Source organism: Setaria viridis, chromosome 4, assembly GCF_005286985.2.
Source record: "Setaria viridis chromosome 4, Setaria_viridis_v4.0, whole genome shotgun sequence".
NCBI classification, from domain to species: Eukaryota; Viridiplantae; Streptophyta; class Magnoliopsida; order Poales; family Poaceae; genus Setaria; species Setaria viridis.
This window is the reverse complement of record NC_048266.2, coordinates 29299728-29318671: the sequence shown is the minus strand read 5'-3', so window position 1 is coordinate 29318671 and position 18944 is coordinate 29299728. Positions and strand designations below refer to the sequence as shown.

The 18944-nt window shown below is 54.0% G+C and overlaps 2 protein-coding genes across 2 annotated transcripts; both read right to left on the bottom strand.

Annotated features, from left to right (window-relative positions):
- Positions 1-755: 755 nt before the first annotated feature.
- Positions 756-6815, bottom strand: LOC117851965 (amino acid permease 3). The gene is made up of 4 exons (XM_034733887.2): positions 6425-6815; positions 2348-2581; positions 2163-2256; positions 756-2026 (listed from the first exon to the last, which is right to left on the bottom strand). Exons 1-4 carry the CDS (start codon positions 6534-6536, stop codon positions 1045-1047), a joined length of 1422 nt encoding a protein of 473 aa, XP_034589778.1. The 5' UTR covers positions 6537-6815; the 3' UTR covers positions 756-1044.
- Positions 6816-15795: 8980 nt separating this feature from the next.
- Positions 15796-16543, bottom strand: LOC140222638 (uncharacterized). Its single transcript, XM_072293464.1, has 2 exons — positions 16404-16543; positions 15796-16006 (listed from the first exon to the last, which is right to left on the bottom strand). Exons 1-2 carry the CDS (start codon positions 16541-16543, stop codon positions 15796-15798), a joined length of 351 nt encoding a protein of 116 aa, XP_072149565.1.
- Positions 16544-18944: the final 2401 nt, after the last annotated feature.

Genomic DNA, 18944 nt, shown 5'->3' with positions numbered 1-18944 from the left:
GGTCAGCACCTTCATCTTGGCGAGTCCTCAACTCCTCATCTTTCCTGAGTCCCAACCAACATACAGAAATTTTCACTCACGAGGTGAAAGAACAAACCACAAACAAAGGATATGTGCAAATGCTACTAGACCAGGCAATTAACAAGCATTGACGTCACCATCGATACAAATATGAAAAGATCCACAAACACCAGCTGGCGGAAGCACCACCTGCAGGAACATCAGCAGGGGGCGCACGGGATCTGCGGGCCAGCACCTGCGGGCAGGAACTGCAGGAACAACAGCAGGCGGGCGGATGGGATCTGCTTGGCAGGGAGGAGGCGGGCTGGATATGGGTAGGGAACCGGTGGAGGGCGGCGGCCAGAGCCGGTGGCGGATGGGGCCGCGATGGATGGGCGCTGGGAGCGGACGTCGGTGGGGAGGAGTATCCGGAAAAATTGGTCCGCTTGTGCGAGAAGCGTCCTAGAGGCCGTGTACAGGAGAATCGGAGCGGTAGTTCAATTTTGGATCATGAGCTAAGCGGCTTGGCTGGTAAGCGAGAAATAAGCAAGGTGTTTGGATGAGCTTATGGCTTATTTCCACCGATAAGCGGGAAATGAGCGTATACAAACAGGCCAATAGGATTCTGGCACCGCGAGACACTAGCGATTCTAGGAAAAGCGCAGGAGCCGCGAACCGTTAGGCGGATTCTCCGCTTCTCCCCGCAGCCACCTGAGAAAACGCAGTGCCAAACAGGGCCTTGAATGTTGTGTACATCTGCATAATCCGAGACATGTTTTATTTTATTGAAAGAACTAGCAGACAAACCCCCTAATAATTTGGTTGCATTCTAATAAATCAACCACATAACTAATAGTTTCGCTGAGTTCTTCTGAAGTCCAGTTTCTTTCGGAGGCCGACAGAATCCTAACTCGCTCCAGGCCACTGACAACCATGGGCAGAACACTACTGCATCTCACCACTAAAAAGAGGCACGAGTGTGTGCTGTATCACACGGCCGGATCATACAAAACATGCGCGCCGCGCGCAGAACAAGCTAGGCTCTCACGACCTCGTCTTGAATGGCACGTAGGTCTTGAGCGAGTCGAGCACTCCCTGCACGGAGGCGGCGCAGGCGGCGACGGTGACGAGGAAGCAGACAAAGCTGAGGCTCTGAAGCGCCGCCCACTTGGTGCTGAACCGCGGCACCTGCCGCTGCCGGATGTACATCTCGACGGGGAAGAAGACGGTGAGCGGCCAGAAGGCGATGCTGCCGAGGATGCCCAGGATGCTGTTGAAGAAGGGCATCAGGATGGCCAGCAGCGTGATTACAGCCACGAACGCCGTGCGCCACACGAGCCGGAACACGTTCAGGCGCGCGGCGCCGTGCTCGCGCGCGGACCCCGGCCACCGCGCCGCCACGGCGCCCTCCACGGCGGCGAACAGCGGCTGGCAGAACACCTGGAAGCCGCCGACGAGGTGCACGACGATGCAGGCGTTGGCGAAGTCGACTAGCCAGAAGGGATCGTAGAAGCCGAAGCCGGTGAGGATGTTACCCGACGCGCCGTTGCCGAACGCCGAGTAGCCCAGGCAGCCGCACAGCATGTAGAACGCCGTGGTGACGGAGATGCCCATCGACGTGGCCCGCCGCATCGTCTCGTTCTCAGCGGGCGGGGACCGCAGCGTGTCCTGGATCTCGATGAGGATGATGGCGTAGGAGTAGGCGAAGGCGACGTTGCCGAGGGCCTGGAACGTCATCCACACCTTCTGCGCCGAGTCCACGTCCACGCCGACCTGAGTGCCGGTCATGGTCGTCTTCCCCAGGGGCCCCGAGATGGTCTGCGCGATCGACAGGCCCACGGCGATGGTGGAGTAGCAGAAGGACATGATGGCCGCGATGATGGAGAGCCACCAGAGCTTGTGGAAGTTGTGGAGCTGGCTGAAGAGCACCTGCACCACGCCGAAGCCGATGATGTAGGCGCTCGTGTTCTGGCTGCAGTCCGCGTCGTGCCCGTGCCAGTGGAAGCAGTTGGACTTGTTGATGGCCCTGCACATGCATATCCAGTTCCAACCAAAGATCAATCAACCAATTTATCATGCATACGCAGCAAGTTAAGGCAACTAACAACGTCGATCAGATGGTCAATTGCAGCAAGGCTATTAGAAGGGATCAAGGGACGCACGCAGCACTGATGGAGGCTGTGATGGTGTAGCCAATGCCGGTGCCGAACATGTTGGCGTACTGGCAGAAGCCGCAGAACCAGACGTACCACCCGCCTGCGTTTGCATTCAGTATGTGTTACTGCTATGCGCGTGCTCTCGTTTGGTCGTCAGAATTATCAGATCAGTGACAAGTAGTGGCACGCACCTAGGTTGGACTTGACGGCCTCGGTGTAGGTGTAGTTGCGCTTGCCAGTGACGGGGTCGCCGACGCGGTAGCAGTCCGCGAGGAGGCCGCAGGTGTAGAAGGTGATGACCGCGAAGAGCACCAGCGTCACCGGGCCGGTCACCCAACCCAGCTGCGCCATCGCCCACGCCAGCGACAGCACGCCGGAACCGATCACCGCCGTGATGATGTGCGCCGTTGCCGTCCATACCGTCCCTGCAGCATGAATACAGTGATGTTGAAAATTAATCCGAGGGAATGGGGAAGAAATTAAATTGAAGATGTTGTGCAAGGGACACAGTTTGCGTACGTAAAAAATTATAAGAGTTCACAAGTGGTTCAAATCTATCCCCCCGCCCCGCCCCCCCCCCCCCTAAAGTTTCAGCAAATATGTACTAATACGTGCTTAGTGCTAATATATTTTTAGATTTCTAGTAGGTAAGCACACAAACTAGTGATTGATTGAAAGATTATTGGTTATTGTTCTGTTTGCCTCTACACCCAAATCCTAACTACGCCACTGAGAAGTATAATAAGGGGCTGTAAGCTGGCTGAATGCTGATGTGGAGGAGAGAGAAGAGGTGAGAGAGGAGAAGCGGGCTATAAGCTTACAGCCGACTTGGGCACAGGAACCAAGAAACTTTGTGAGAATGACTTGTGGACCATGTATTAATGGTGAAGAGCTAACCATTGTACGAGTGGGCTAGGAAAAGGCTAAGAGAAACCTTGCAGCCCGCTTGCTAGCTGCGTTATTAAACTTGCTCTGACTACGCCATCACTCAACTTTCCTCATCCGGCCTTCCGTCCAAAGCCCTTAAATCTTTTAATCACCAATCCAAGCATAAGTTTAAAATCCCCAAACCCTTAACCCAATCTTTTTTAACGGCACCACATCGACGTGGCCTTTCCTGGAGGCTTGATGCGGGAAGGGGGATCGAACCCCTACCGGCCAGCTGCTCCCTTGCAGTCTTACCATCGGGCTACATGCCTATCTTACTGGAGATGGGGGAGAAGAGGGAAAAATCTCATCGGAATCGGAAATATAGAGAAAATGTAAATATTACGTGAAAGAAAAATTAAGTGCGTAGAGGTAATAAAAAAATAAAAAAATTAGATCAACCTAGGAGAAGCTAGGTGATTTTTCACTAAGAAGAAGAAATAGGCACCTAAATTCGAGCTAGAGGGGACTCAAACCTAGATAGTTAGAGTGCACAACCACACTTCCTACTCTAACTAGTTGAGTTAGGCTCACCTCCTTGTAAAGGTAATAAAGGAACCCTTGAATGTGCCATATAGCAGCCTATTTTTTAAGTGTAACACGCCCTATAAAAAAAATGGAGAGACGGTACACGAGCATATTATCGTTGGAGATGCCCTTGCCTAAAAGGGACAACACGAAGCATGTGTGTACGTGCACTCAATCGAGGATCCAAACAACACAGTCGTCGTCGCGCCGACGCACGCATCAAACGGACTCGTAACAGAATGATCAGAACGGACAAAGGACAAAATGTAACGAAAGAGAATTGGAACCTTCTCATCCCCTTTCCCTTTCGGCGTGCGCCATGCAGAAAGCAGAGGGGCCTTCATGCGGATACAGGGACCAACGTGAGACGTAGGCGAGGATCGGCGAGAAAGCTACTGGAAACCATCGAAAGCATGGCGGCTAATAAGCTAGGATGGGTTACACGATCGCGACGAGTGAACGTGCAGCGCCGCCGCTGGGTTTGGCGGCATTCATTCAAAGCTATGGAGACAGGGGAAGGGAGAGATCGGCCGGCGGCCGCCTCTGCAGCTTCTCTGCATCATATCCGCCGTTCTTTTTCTTCTCATCTGGTTTATGAACCCTACTGGGAGTAGGTAGCTAGCAGCCTACTAACTTGCTCCATTGCATGAGGTGAACCCTAGAAAGCTGTGCCTGCTTTCATGGAGGGAAGGTAAGGGGAACAGCCCTAGTCCGTTGGGCTACTACTTCCGTGGACAGGGGCCGGACGGGAAGGGATGCTATTCCGGTAGTATTTAATGCCAAAGTAGGCCTAAATATACTGACAAGAATTTTTGCTTTTAAATAAAGACTAAGAATATTGTACATAACGTAGTCGAAGCATATCATTTTCATACTACTGAGAGTACAGGGATCACTTAGATAATCTTTATCGCACTCTTACCTTTTCAGCTAGAGCTTAGGGGGTGTTTGGCTCCCACGTGCTAAATTTTAGCACATGTCACATCGGATGTTTGGATACTAATTAGAAGTATTAAATATAGTCTAATTATAAAACTAATTACACATATGGAGTCTAATTCGTGAGACGAATCTATTAAGCCTAATTAGTCCATGATTTGACAATGTGGTGCTACAGTAACCATTTGCTAATGATGGATTAATTAGCCATAATAGATTCATCTCGTGAATTAGCCCAGGGGTTCTGCAATTAGTTTTATAATTATCTCATATTTGATCCTCTTAATTAGCATCGAACATTCACACGTGCTAAAGTTTAGCACCTGGTATCCAAACACCCCCTGAGGTGATGAGCGAGCTCAGCTGGTAAAGTTTCTTATGGTGGAACCTACTCATCAGGGTTCGAATCCTCAACTCGGCACTGATGCTCACATTTTTCTGGATTTATTCTAACTAACGCTATTCTTCCAGTGGTAGGCGACGTGCTTGTCGACAGCGAGGCGTCAGTAGTGACTTCATCAGTCTTAAGGATTTGACGGCTCAGTCTTTTGGAGGAGCTCATGAGGTTAGGGTACATGAGTATGTTCATAGGGGCGAGTCAAGAATGTGCGTGCGTGTATGTGAGCTCTACGTCTTTACTGTGATTTGAAAAAAAAAAGTCTAAGGCGATGAGGAATGATATGCAATACGCTTATAATTCAGCAGGATGATGCGGCAAGCATCACGACGGAATTACGTGAAAATGTCTGGGATACATGGCGAAAGAAAGTTTTTAATACCGCCTACATACCAATGAAAATTCCACAGAAGGTCACCCATGCAGTGACAGTGGGTTATTTCTTTTCCTAAGGGGAAGGATTTTCCTTACAATCTAAAGTCAGGGTATCAGGAAAAGGAATATTGTTGCGTAAAAGACAACAAATAATTCAAGGAGCACGCGTTTATGTGAAAGGGAATATTGTTGCGTACGTAAAAGACAACAAATGATTCTAATAATGCAAAAACATTACAGGAAAGAGTGCAAGTGAAAACACCTTAGCTTAGTTCCGCTCCTATTTTTGGCAGCTTTAAATGACCTCAGTGCGTGATGTGCTGGTTCTTGCTCATACGCGCAGGGCGCCAGTAAGTCAGGCACACGATCAAAATTGATTCAGTGCATGAATATTCTAGAAATTAATGCTTTCAAAATATTCTGAATCATACGCCTCCACAAACGTAGTAGGCGCCAGGACCATATTTTGAGCCCCAGCTACTCATTCACACAGCACCAGAGAACAAGAATCATACTATGCTGGCATGTTTAGGCGTTTAGCCATTCAGAAATCCTAGCCACAGGCTCAAGAAACATCCAAGCCACAGGCTCAACAAGTCAGCAAACAGACTGCAGCCATCTCATGCATGCAACTAGAGCATCTTAGCAGTTGCACAGATCATCAGGTGACAGTAAATGCTTGGTTTAACACTAGTGTGTTGTATTCGGTGCCGAGACACTCCTCCATCGATCGTAGGGACGATGGACGCACGCTTTAATTCCGTAGGGATCTGTGTCGGCCTTTAATGACCGTACAGATATCCTCACGGCCCGGCCGAATCACGTAAGGTCACGACCTCGGTCCCAAGTTCCCAACCCGACGAAAAAAAATTCAGTTTCCGCCATAGCTACTACTAGGCATGCATGTTCAAAACTTCAAATCAGCCCCCGTACGAATTTCTTTTCTCCGCGCGGAAATTATCCCCCATATACGTATTTAATTTCATCCGCGGGGAAGAATCGATCGACAAGGATTGTCCGCAAAAAATTAGCAATAGCGTGCGAGCAGGAATAATCATCCATGGATGCAGTAGCTGTGCGGGTGATGGATTTTGTTGCGTACCTGACCTCCTGTCCTTGCCGTCGTCGTCGAGGTCGATGCCGCCGCGGATGCGGGGAAGGGTGGCCAGGGGGTGCTCGAGTTCCATGACTCCGCCGCGCCTCCCTCCTCCCATGTCGACCACCACCCTCCCTCGATCTCCTCCTCCCCCAAACCTCTCTCTACGCACGTAGGTCGTAGGCTAATCGCCCGCGCGCGGCGACAGGACGCGTGAATCGGCGGCGGCGCGCAAGAGCTCCCTCTCCCTCGATCTCGCCTGTGCTCGCTCCGCTCGCTAGATGTGATGTGACGATGGCAGGAAGGACAGCGAGAGTCCGCCGAGCGCGGTGGTGGTTCTCTGGAGAGGGAATAGGGGACGGGGAGCCAATGAATAGCGCTATATATAGCTGATGATCGAGGCTGACGAGCGCCACGTTAGCGACGGGGATGATCGTATTGGAGACTTAGGAATCCACACTAATAAATTAGCAATCCGGTTACATATTTACTTATCTAGCCAAATCCTATACGGCAACCATTTGATGAGAACGGTCCGCTGGACGTGCGAGGGTGCACGACTGCACGGGGACTTTCAGCACTTTTGAGACTTCAAACATGCGTGATCTTTTTTTTTTAATCACAATAAGCATTAAGCATCGAATCATTGCGTTGAATCCTAAAATAAATCTAGCAAATCCAAGCACATGTGCCGAGCCAAGGATTTGAACCGGATGTATAGGTTCCACTACACAGAACCTAATCAGCCAAGTTACGCTTAGTTAACAAGCATGTTCAATTGGGTTTCTGCTTTGGGAACTATGGGTGTATTTGGATAGAGGGACGGGATGGGACGGTCCTAGAATTGCATGTGTTTGGTCGGAGGGACCGTGGGATGAGGACGGTATCAAAGAAGAATATTTCTCGAAAAACTGATGGATCCGTCCCTAGAAAACTGGCGGACCGATCCATCCCTCTTGGACGGCATCTCGCTCCCATATCCTCCTCGCACCATCCCGCGCCCGCTCTTGCTCGGTCCACCGCCGCTCCCCCTCCTGCCTTGCCCACACAGCGCCACACGCAACTGCCGCTCAACCCGTTTGCCTTGCCTTTGCGCGAGCCCCCTGCGCCGCTCGCTCCGCCGCCGTCTCCCCTCTTGTTGCGCCGCGGTCGCCGCACAGGGGCATGGTGCCCACTCGCCCTCTGTCGTCGCCGACGAGCGCGGCCAGTCCCCGCCCGCAGGAGTAGGAGATCTGGGGCGCTGCGTCCTCCGTGCCCCAATGCCCCACGGAGAGCTCGCCCCGCGGAGTAGGGGAGCATCGAGGCCGCCGGCGTTGGGCTGAGGGCAGGCGGCGGAGCAGGGGGCCGCGGAGGCCGCTGGCGCTAGGCCGAGGTGAGGCGGCGGGAAGGAGCGGTGGCATGCACGGGACCTCGGGGAAGAAGATGCGTGAAAAAAGAAAAACAGAGGATGACAGATATGCCCCACGCATGACAGGTGGGACCCACAGTTAACGGCATGAAAACGCCGTCCATCTCATCCCTCACACATCCCGCCAACCAAACACTAAACTAGGGACATCCCCATCCCTCCAACCAAACATCAAGTGGGATCATCTCATCCTAAAAAAGAGGGATAACCCTGTCCCATCCTCTCCGTCCCTCCATCCAAACACACCCTATTTGAACCAAAGTGAATATATCTTTTTTGGGTCAAAAAGAAAATAGTCGATTTGAAGTTGGCTTCTTTGATTGTAATATAGACAACGTCTCCACAATTCAAATATATTGAACAACAATTCAATCATAGCACAAAAAGGGAACCCTTTCTTGATAATTGTTTAATTACATTAGTACATTATGTAATCAAGTCATTTAGGAATTAGGCATAAAACAGAAAAAAAATACAAATACGCCTCTTACACGGCCCTTCTATCATATCTTGGCGCCATAGTAAAGTATCAAAGTATCAAAGATTGAGGGGTTCTTCGACATATCTATATATTGTATTGTCCATGCTCTGCTTTCTAGTTGATAGGTCGCTTCAACTTTTCGTCACATAATGTCATTTTACTAGAAAATACCTCTTGTGCTAGCTACTTAAAATAAGGAGAATTTGCAACAACCGATGTACCACTTAAAGTATCTCCAACAATCATAATACTAGAGTTTCAAGATGTCGGTGTTTTGTACCGCTGACTAGTGATTTCACGCCACGCTCTCCTCACTTCCAATGCCTAGCGCACAGGAGACAAGGAGTTATACTGGTTCGGGAAGATCCCTACGTCCAGTTTTGACAGGAGTCGTGTTCCTTGGATCGAGTGCACTGGGCTTACAACGGGGTGCTTGCAAGCAAGCGCTCGTGTGATGTGTGTGTGTGTGAATGAATACGAGAGAGCAAGAGAAGGGTGGCCTGGTTCCCTTATGTAGGCTAGAGACCGGGCCACATTGTTGAGAAATGGAAAGGGTCCTTCGACCTTAGAGGTCGGGGGTTGTGGCATGGTCGGGGCAGCCTTGCATCAAGGGACTTTCTTATCCTGTCCTCTCAGCCGGTCGTGGGCTTCGCACGTCCTATATGATGGCTCCTGTGTGGCGTGGGCCGCTTACGCACGGCCTGGCTTGCTCCGCAGCGTGCTCCCGTCCTGTTCGCCAATCCCGTGGCAGGGATCGGGACAGAAGCTGCTGCTGATGTCCGTACCGAAGATGAGTGAGTGAGCCTTGGTCAGCGGCCTGGACGGGGCGTGCCACTTCTCTCGGCTTTCCCCGACCTCCTTAGTGCACTCACGACCACCCCACGCCGTTACACCTGACGCTGGGTCCCACCTCGCCTACGAGCCCGTACGGGGTCTGGCGTGGTGGCAGGGACTTGATCTTGTCGGGTCACCCTGGCAGCGAGGGTGATGATGATGTCGGGACATGTGGGCACGTACGACCGTGCGTGGCCTCATTCTGCAAGTCGTCCTGGGCGGTCTGTGGGGTGTAGCCTCACCCTCGGACCCCCAGCTAAAGGTCAGCTTCCTTCGCTAGGTCATGTCCCTGGTGTGGGGCGGTCAGGGGGGCATGCCCCGCATTTAATGCTCCTGATACGGCATCGGTCACCCCTTAGTCAAGGAGCCTTGCAGGCCTTGCCCCCAAACTGGCTAAATCGGTGAATCGCGGCCTTTAGCTCCCGACCAAGGGAGGTCGGGTGATGGGCCACGGCGGCGTCTGGGCCACCTCCAGTACACTTCTAGCTATTGGACATTTGGCCTTTTTGCGTCTAGTTGCCTTAAATCCCTTTCCCTGGGTACCCTTGGTACAAGAACCCGTCAGTAGTCCCAAGGCTTCCCCCGACCTTGTGGTCGGGGGAAGGCTCCTTCACTCTTCTTGTACTCCGTTCGATGGCTGAGACGTCCTGTGGGTTCGCTCGAGTGGACCCACTGGGTCTAGCACCCCAAGCTTCTAAGGGAATCGGAGATTCACTTAGAAGGTTATTAATGCAAGCGCTGCTCATCTCTTGGCGCCGTCAAGCACTGTCAGGAGACCCTTCCTGAACCTTTGGGTTTTTCATGGTTGTGTCTGGTGCGCAGTCAGGACCGGTCCACCCGGTTCCTCATGCAGCACGGAATCCCGAGGCCCTGCTATCGTTCAGGTGGGTCTGCCAGCGTGCTGAGGCTTGCGATGCCCTCGTCGGGCTGGCGCCTTTCCACGAGCCTCGCGATCTTTGGTGGCTTAACTCTACGTTCAGGCTATAAAGTCTGCGTCGTGTGCCGCGTGGGGTTCCAGAGTTCACTTCCAAAATGTTTTCGTGTGCGAGTACAGGGATGAGGCCGATGAGAGGGTGTCTCTGATTCTTCCGGGTTGGCTGCTGTGCAGCCTGCCCTTGGTGCTAGAAGAATCTCAGTGAGCAGCTGGGCATACAATAGGGGGTCTGAGGCACCTTCATTCCCGTTGCCGATCCTGCTCCAAGATCCTCACGGATCCTGTAGGCAGGATCGACAACAAGCAAGAACAGCACCGGTTTCCTTCTGAAATCATTTGGGAGATCCGATGCTCCCAAATGGTTCCTTGGCGGATCACCGGGCACGATGAAGGCCACCATGACACTACTCCTAAGCCTATTGGGCACAACTATGACCCCCTCTTGCTTCTAATGGGAGACTTTGAGCATGGCCGTGGTTTGCTCTCTTGCTAGGGGAGATGGTGGCATCGCTTACTGGAGATGAAAGTGCTCTCGTCCTCGGTACCACCTCTGCATAGGCAGCCCCAAGGTGTTGATGCTACAAGAAACTCAACAACGTGAGCATTCGCCGCTTCACGCCATCCTTTTAGCAGCATACCCCATGGGCCCCAGGTGTTGCCTTGCTCGGCAACACCAAGCATTTTTTGTATCTGTACATGGTGTCTTGAGCACCCTTCTTGTAATGTTTGTTCCATGGAATGAGAATTTTATTCCTCAGTGTCTGTTGCAAATGGCTTGCTTTGCCTTGGGGGCTGGTCGCTCTAAGTCCTTGGGTGCGCTGCTCTCGGGGGAGTGCACTTTGTGTGGTCAGGGACATGCCCCACGTGGTCCCTTCGTGGGGAGCGGTTCTTGGCCTACCAGGCTGGTCGGGCAAGTGCGCTCATTTGAGCATCACTGGGAAATCCGAGCGGGGCCAATCACCTCTCCGATTGCTAGGAGTTCGACTATGTCTCCCTGGGAGATGTCCCGTTAATCCTAATTGCCTGCCTGTTTGGTCCCCGATCTCCTGCGTTGGAGGTTGGAGGGCTCGTTGCCTTCCCTCATCGGGAATACCCGGGGCGGACTTGACATTAGGACTCAAATATGGTGGGGAGAGGTCAGGGGCCATGTGCCACCCCGACTAGCAGTTGCTAGGACTCTCTCAGCCGATCTATCCCCTAGGTCTAGGTTTAGTTGGGCCTCAGCACGGCCGCAAGCCCATTTGTTGGGCCAGCCTTTGAATCTTGGCCTACTGCCTAGCCTTGGCCCAGCCGTCAGGCGCGGAGTAGCTGAGGGGTCTCCACATGGGAGTCGAGGCACCACCTAGCGATCGCCCCATCATGTCCTGTTGTGCCTTGATGGTTCGGGCCATGCACGCACGTCACGCTTTTGATGCGTGTGTTTCCAATGCCGCCGCAGAAGCTAGGCCCACCACCCTGTGCAGTTGCTTGAAGGGGGCGGTTGGCCTCCTTAGAGCTGCACTCTTATATCTGCCGCCTCCCCTCTCCTTCCCATTCTTTCCACTTGCCCACCCTTCCCCCAGCCGTTGCCCAGTAGCCGTGTACGAGCAGCTAGGAGAGAGAGAGAAGGAGTTGTGGGGGTGACCTGGTTAGTCCCGTGACTTGCTTGTGCGCATTCCCTTCTGTCTGCCGGCACCGCATCGCCTGCCCTTCCTATGACGATGAGCTAGTGGCCATGGGATGCCTCCTAACGAAGGAGGAGGCTGGATGGTATGCCGCTGCGGGGGAGCAGTTCCCGTGGCCCGAGCTCGGGGAGGTCATCTCCCTTCTTGAGTTCCACACCCGGGGGTTCGGGCCACTGGCACACCCCTTCCTTCGGGGGTTCTTCATGACCTCTAGCTCAAGCTGCAGCATTTCAACCCCAATGGGTTGTTGTAGCTTGCCAACTTCTTGGTGGTGTGTGAGGGCTTCCTTGGCATCACCCCTCACACCTCACTCTTTTGGAGGATATTTGAGATCTGGAAGCGGAAGGTGAGCTCTAGTGATGATGAGCTCGTGCCGCTAGGCAACATCCCCATTCAGATGCGCCTCGGGTACATGGGCAAGTATCCAAAGATTTAGGTGACCGACTCCAACCGCGAGGTGGCACGCCAACTGGTTCTACATCCGCGACCCCGGCTACGACCTCGAGGAGGGCGCCGGAAAGCTACCGACACTCACCGATGGGTTCCTAGTATGGTGGAGTCATGGAGGTGGGGCTTCTCGAAGCTCGACAAGGACAACATGGACGCCATCATCGAGGTGCTGGTGAAGAGGGTGCGAGCCGGGGTGTCCGACGTGGGGGTCGTTTGGACCTTCATCAAGCGGTAGATGCTACCACTCAAAAGGAGGGCCCACCGCTTCTTCAAGAACTCTAGCATGATGGACAACTCCTGGGAATGCCTGGAAGTCCTCCCCGACCATGAGATTTCAGCGCGGGTGCGGGAGTTGATCAACATCCGGGTGCTGGTGTCCGCGGTGCTAGCGGGGCACCCACGAGCCTTCGCGGGGAACTTCCCTCTTGACCTGGCGAGTCCCCGACCTGGCCTTTTTCATTCTCAACTTTCCATTTGCGAGCGTTTGGAGGCCCGAGCTGCTATTGGTGCGTAGGGACTCGAGCAGCCGGCGTCCCTATTCCGTGACCCGAACGACAACCCTAGGGATGCCAAGCGGGCTGCCGCTAAGTTCTGCGCTACCCAACAACAGCGGCGCAAGCTTGATAGGGAAATTCACACGCAGAGAAGAAGATTCGCGAGTGCGTGAAGCGCCGCTACGCACGCTGTGATGCTGGGTTGCCCTCTGATGATGATGAGGAGGAGGAGGTGAACGAGACATGGGCGAGGGAGAAAGCGGGAGCGAGGATGCACCTAGCCTTGATGACCTTTTTGACCAGGGGGTCCTTTGTGCTTCACAGGAGGGCCTTTCCGAGCTCCTTCCCCCAACCTCTGATGATGGAGAGGTCGGGATCAGAGTAGGGGAAGGTGGGGGCACGACCCTAGCGCAAGATCAGGCGTCCCGAAAGCAGGCCGTCATTGACTCGAGCGCTGAGATGAGCATGAAGCACGCCCGAGACTCTATCAACTGGGGGGCCGACTAGTCCTTCTCGCGCTCGGCCAGCCAACATTTTAAAAGATCGCGATCGCCATTCGGCTAGGGTCGCGGATCGGGATCCTGTGGTGGGGTGGGCTCGGAGAGCGGTGGCCACCAGCCTATCGCGGCAAGTACGACCTCGACGGGCGGAGGCTCAGGTGAGGCTCCCGGTGCTGGTGGGAGCTCCACAACAGCCCATCAACCTACCGTCAACACATCGCTCTTGGCGGTGAAGCCTGTGTTGGTGGTCCCGGTGTGCGAGACGGTAGGCGCTGCAACAATGCCACAGTCCCAAGTGTCGGAGGGTGTGGCGCCCCCCTCCCCCACCTTGGTCGGAGGCGGTGGCGACCCTGCGGCCTCAGGAGCTCGAGGATGTCGCCATGACCTCCCAATCAGTGGGAGGTCGGGCGATATCTCATGAAGTCCCTGAGGACACCCCCCAGGATAATGCTGCGACCTGGGGCATCCTGACCCCCCCCCGCCACCACCATCTCGCCTTCAGCCAGGGCAGCCGACCCTGCAGCATCGTACGACACCTATTCCTTTGTGGCAATCTGACAGGTAAGAAGTTTGATTTCACTTGTACCCTTTTGTGTTGAGGTCGTGTGCTCACTTCATGCTTTTTGCCTGAATTTCTGGTTGATCCTGCAGTTTCGTGTTGCAGGGAGTTTATTCCTGGTCTTGCGGTGGCACCCGTGTCGGTGGGCTTTGTGGGGCCGATTATCCGGCTGTCACTAGTCACCGGCGAGAGGTCTGGCGTGGCGACGCTGTCAGCTTCGATCACCCCAGCGAGTGCCCTGCTCGTCACGGTGGCCCATCCTCCACTGCTGCATGTCACCTACTCGTCATGGTGGCTAATGGATCTGTCCGTGAAGAAGTCGCGATTCCTGTGCGCCGCGCACTAGCTGCAGGTTGAAGAGGTCGCGAACCGGTAGAGGCTGGAGGAGGAACCGATCGCGTCGGGGGGAGCTTGGTTCGAAGTAGAGCGACTGCAGGAGGTCCTAGCAGTGGCCAGCTCGGAGGTTGAGTCGGCACAGGATTTGGAGCAGCGCACCCTCCTTGTTGCCACCGAGATGGCACTGGCGGCTGAGGGCGTGAAGAAGGAGGCCCAAGAGCGTGCCTCCTGGGAGGTGGAGCTAGCAGCCAAGCGCGTCCGCCAGGCTGAAGAGATGGCGACACACGGCAGAGCAGGTGTGCCAGGCCATTGACGTGGAGGCTCAGCTTTTTCAGGAGTCTGTAATAGTTAGCTATTTTCTTCCATGAATTTGCTTATTCAGTGTTCGATTTGACTTGAGTGGTTGTTGTTGCAGGCTTGCCCACTGAGCTGGCTATTGTGATCGAGAAGCGGACCATGGCAAGCACTCACCTGCAGGAGGTGGTCGGGGAGCTCGAGTCACTTCGGGGCACGTCAAAGGCGCTCTTGGCCCACATGTTTGTGGGAGTGGCTCCCGAGGGTCCACTCATGGAGTGTCTCGAAGCGGCGCATGATCAGGTGGATGACCTGATCACAGAGGTGTTCTACCATGGCACCTACACCGCTTTCACCTCGGTGGACACGCACTATGATGGTGTGAACTTCGGCGTCATTGGGAGTGGCTACGCGAGGAACTGCACCTCCGACGAGCAGCTCGGGGAGATGGTGGCTCCTGGCGCGTAGGCGTCGGTCGAGTAGATTTCTCCATCCGCGATTTGCAGCGATGTCCCTCATGAAGCCCCTGTGGAGTAGATTTTTAAATTGTTGTCTTTGCCGCATTAAGTCCTGGACCATGTAATGAACTTGAATGCTTTCACTGCAGCTTTTTGTTGCATGTTTGTTTTTAAGTTTGGTTCCTCTTTTGCACATGTTTTTTGCCTTTGTCATTTTCCTTGCACAATGAAGTGCGGGGACTGGCCTGCGGGGGACTTTGTTTGGCCCTGGTCGGTCGAGTGACACAGGTTGGGATTGTAATAGGCGTACACAGGTGCAACCGAGGAATGCAAGCAGCCCCCACGAGTAGGACGCTCTGGTTGCACTCGTGGATCAGTGCTGCCTGCTTGGCTAGGAAAGCCTTAAGAAATCAAACTTAACTGAGCATGTTGCTCTTTTTGATTGCCATGGTGCAAAATGTTTGTACAAACTTGAGAAAGGTCTAAGGGTAAAAGTGATGTAGCTGCTCAATGTTCCAAGAGTTGGTGAGGATGTCACTGTCCTTGTCCTTAATGCGGTAAGCCCCCGGGCATAGGATCTCGGCTACGGTGTAGGGTCCCTCCCATGGTGGCGTGAGCTTGTGCGTGTCTTTGGTCATCTGGACCCTTCGTTGGACCAGGTCTTTGACCTGCTTGCTGTGGTAGCGCTGGAGGACTTGTTGGTACTTGGCGGATCGGAGGAGCGCCATGTCTCACACCTCGTCGAGCTGGTCGAGCGCATCCTGGCAAGCCTCCTTTGACCTTTCCTGGTCGTATGCCTTGACCCGGAGTGCCCTGTAGTCAAGGTCGGTGGGTAGGATGGCCTTGGCACCACCGGTGGGCAGGACGGCCTTGGCATCATACACCATGAAGAAGGGTGTAAAGCCTGTGGACTAGTTTGGGGTGGTCCTTAAGCTCCAGAGCACTACGGGCACCTCGCCTGCCCATCACCCCGCAAACTTCTTGAGCCTGTCAAAGATGCGAGGCTTGAGGCCTGGCAGGACCATGCCGTTGGCCTGCTCAACCTGCCCATTGGTGCGTGCGTGGGCCACGGAGGCCCAGTCGACCCAGATGTGGTAGTCATCGCGAAGTGCAGGAATTTTTTTCCCTATGAACTGCGTGCCATTGTCAGTGATGATGGAGTTCGAGACATTGAACCTATAGACAATGTCAAGGAAGAACTCGACGGCTTTTGCGGAGGTGACCTTGGTGATAGGCTTTGCCTCGATCCATTGAAATTATCCACCACCATGAGAAGGTGGGTGAGCCCTCGGGCGCTCTTTTGAAGGGCCTGACGAGGTCAAGACCGCACACTGCAAAGGACCATGTGATCGGGATGGTCTACAACTCTTGAGCTGGCACATGCGTCTGCCGTGCGTAGTACTGCCACCCCTCACAAGAGCGAATGGTATGTTGGGCGTCTGCGACCGTCGAGGGCTAGTAGAAACTTTATCGGAACACCTTGCCGACCAGCAACCTTGGGGCCACGTGGTGGCCGCAGATGCCGGTGTGGATCTCTAGGAGAAACTCCTGCCCCTAGTCGGTGGGAATGCACTTTTGGAGGATGCTCGACGGGTTGCGCTTGTAGAGCTCCTCCGTGACGACCACGAAGGCCTTCATGCATCTGGTGAGGCGGCGCACCTCAGTGGCGTTGGTAGGGAAGGTGTCCCGCAGGAGGTAGTCGAGGAAAGGCATGGTCTAGTTCAGCTCGAGTGCCACAACCTCAAGGTCAGGGGCGCTCTGTTTGGCCACCGTGGGTGGCCCCGATGTTGTGTTTTACGGCAGGGCGTGCTCTCGGCTTGACGCGAGCTTCGCCAAGAAATCAGCGGCGAGGTTGTCACGCCAAAGGACGTGGTGGAGCTCGAGGCCGTCGAACTTTTCTTCAAGCTTCCGCATCTCATTGCAATATGTTACCATCTTCTCATCGTGGCACGAGGCCTCTTTCATGACCTGGTCAACGACTAGCTCCAAATCACCCCTAACTTACAGGCTGCAGGTGCCCAGCTCGGAGGCTATCTTGAGGCCATGGATTAGGGCCTTGTATTCTGCCACATTGTTCGTGGCAGGGAAATGGAGACGGATCACATAGTCAAGATGATCCCCCTTTGGGGAGGTGAGCATGACGCCAGCCCCCGCACCTGCCGCCATGGACGACCTATCAAAGTACATGGTTCAGTACTCGTGATTGGTTGGGGGCGGGGGAGTCTGGATCTTAGTCCACTTCGTGATGTAGTCGGCGAGGACCTATGACTTGATTGTCGTCCTTAGCACATAGCTGATCTGGTAGCCCATGAGCTTCGTTGCCCATTTGGCTATGCGACTAGAGGCATCACAGTTTTGGATGATCTCCCTGAGCGGCGCCGATGTCACCACCATGATCGGGTGGCTCTCGACGTAGTGGACAAGCTTGCACTTTGAGATCAGGATGGCATAAATCACCTTTTGGATTTGGGGGTAGCGTACCTTGGTGTTGGACAGAACTTCGCTAACGAAGTACACTGGCTTCTGTACTTTGAGGGTGTGCCCGGGCTCCTCACGCTCTACGACAAGTGCCGCGCTGACCACCTAAGTGGTCGTGGCAATGTAGAGCAGCAGGGGCTCCTCTAGGGCTGGTGGGACCAAGGTCGGGGGCGAGGCGAGGAGTTTCTTGAGCTTGTCAAAGGCCTCCTGCGCCTTCTCATTTGAGTGGAACTTGTCGGATTTCTTCAGGAGCCTATATAGGGGCATGCCGCGCTCCCTAAGCTGCGAGTTGAAGTTGCTTAGGGAGGCCAGGCACCCCATCAGCTTCTGAGCGCCCTTGAGGTTGGTGATCGGCCCAAGTTCCTGATGGCCGTGATCTTCTCTGGGTTGACTTTGATGCCACGTTCGCAGACGATGAAGCCCAAGAGTTTGCGCTTGGGCACCCCGAAGACACACTTCTCTGGGTTGAGTTTGATGTTGTAGTGGCGAAGACACTCGAACATGTCCCTCAGGTTGTCGATGAGTAGGTCCGTGTTGCGGGATTTGATGACTATGTCTCCAATGTAGACCTCTTCTATGTCCCTGACTAGGTGGTCGAGGCAGCGGTGCATGCACCTCTAGTATGTGGAGCCTGCGTTCTTGAGCCCGAACGGCATTGTGATGTAGCAGTACGCACTGACCGGAGCGGCGTAGGAGGTCGTGAGCTGGTTGGACTCCTTTATCGTGATCTGGTGGTAGCCCAAGTAGGCGTCGAGGAAGCATAGGACCTCGCACCCCGTGATCAAGTTGACCACCTGGTCGATGCGAGGCAATGGGTATGGCACCTTGGGGCATGCCTTGTTCAGGCTTGTGTAGTCCACACACATGCACTAGCAGCCATTCTTTTTCTTCATCAGCATGGGGTTGGCCAGCCACTCGGGGTGGAAGACCTCCTTGATGAACCCAGCTGCTAGGAGCTGGGCAATTTCTTTGCCAATGGCCTTTCGCTTCTCGTCGTTGAAGCAATGTAGGCATTGCTTCACAGGCCGAGCATCCGGCCTGATGTCGAGGGCATGCTCAGCGACTTCCCTCGGGATCCCCAGCATGTCAAAGGGCTTCCATGCGAAGATGTCCCGATTCTCGCGCTGGAAGTCAACAAGCTCACCTTCCTATTTGGCAGACAGTGCGGTGCTCATCCGTGCCATCTTGTTGGAGTCCTCGGGGTCAATCTAGACTGTCTTGGCATCCTCTGTCAGCTTCAAGGCCCCTGAGGTCGAGGCCTTGTTGGAGTCTGGGGCGACTTCCTACGTGATCTACCGGATCTCGAAGAACTTGAGGGATCGGATGGTCTGCGTCATTAGGTCACAGTTCTCCACATTGTAGAGAAGTGCAAACTCATGGTTGGCGCTAACTGTGATCACACCGCGGGGTATGGGAATCTTGAACTTGAGGTAGGTGTAGTTCAGGATCACCATAAACTTGGCGTAGCATGGCCTCCCGAAGATCGCGTGGTAGTGTTGGGATACGAGGTAGGCTACACTAGCACAAATCAAAATTTTCTACCGCGTAAACCAGGAAAACTGTCGTATAAGGATCACGGGATTACCACTCGACGCACTACTGGTGCGGAAGATGTAGATTCGCGTCGATGCAGCGA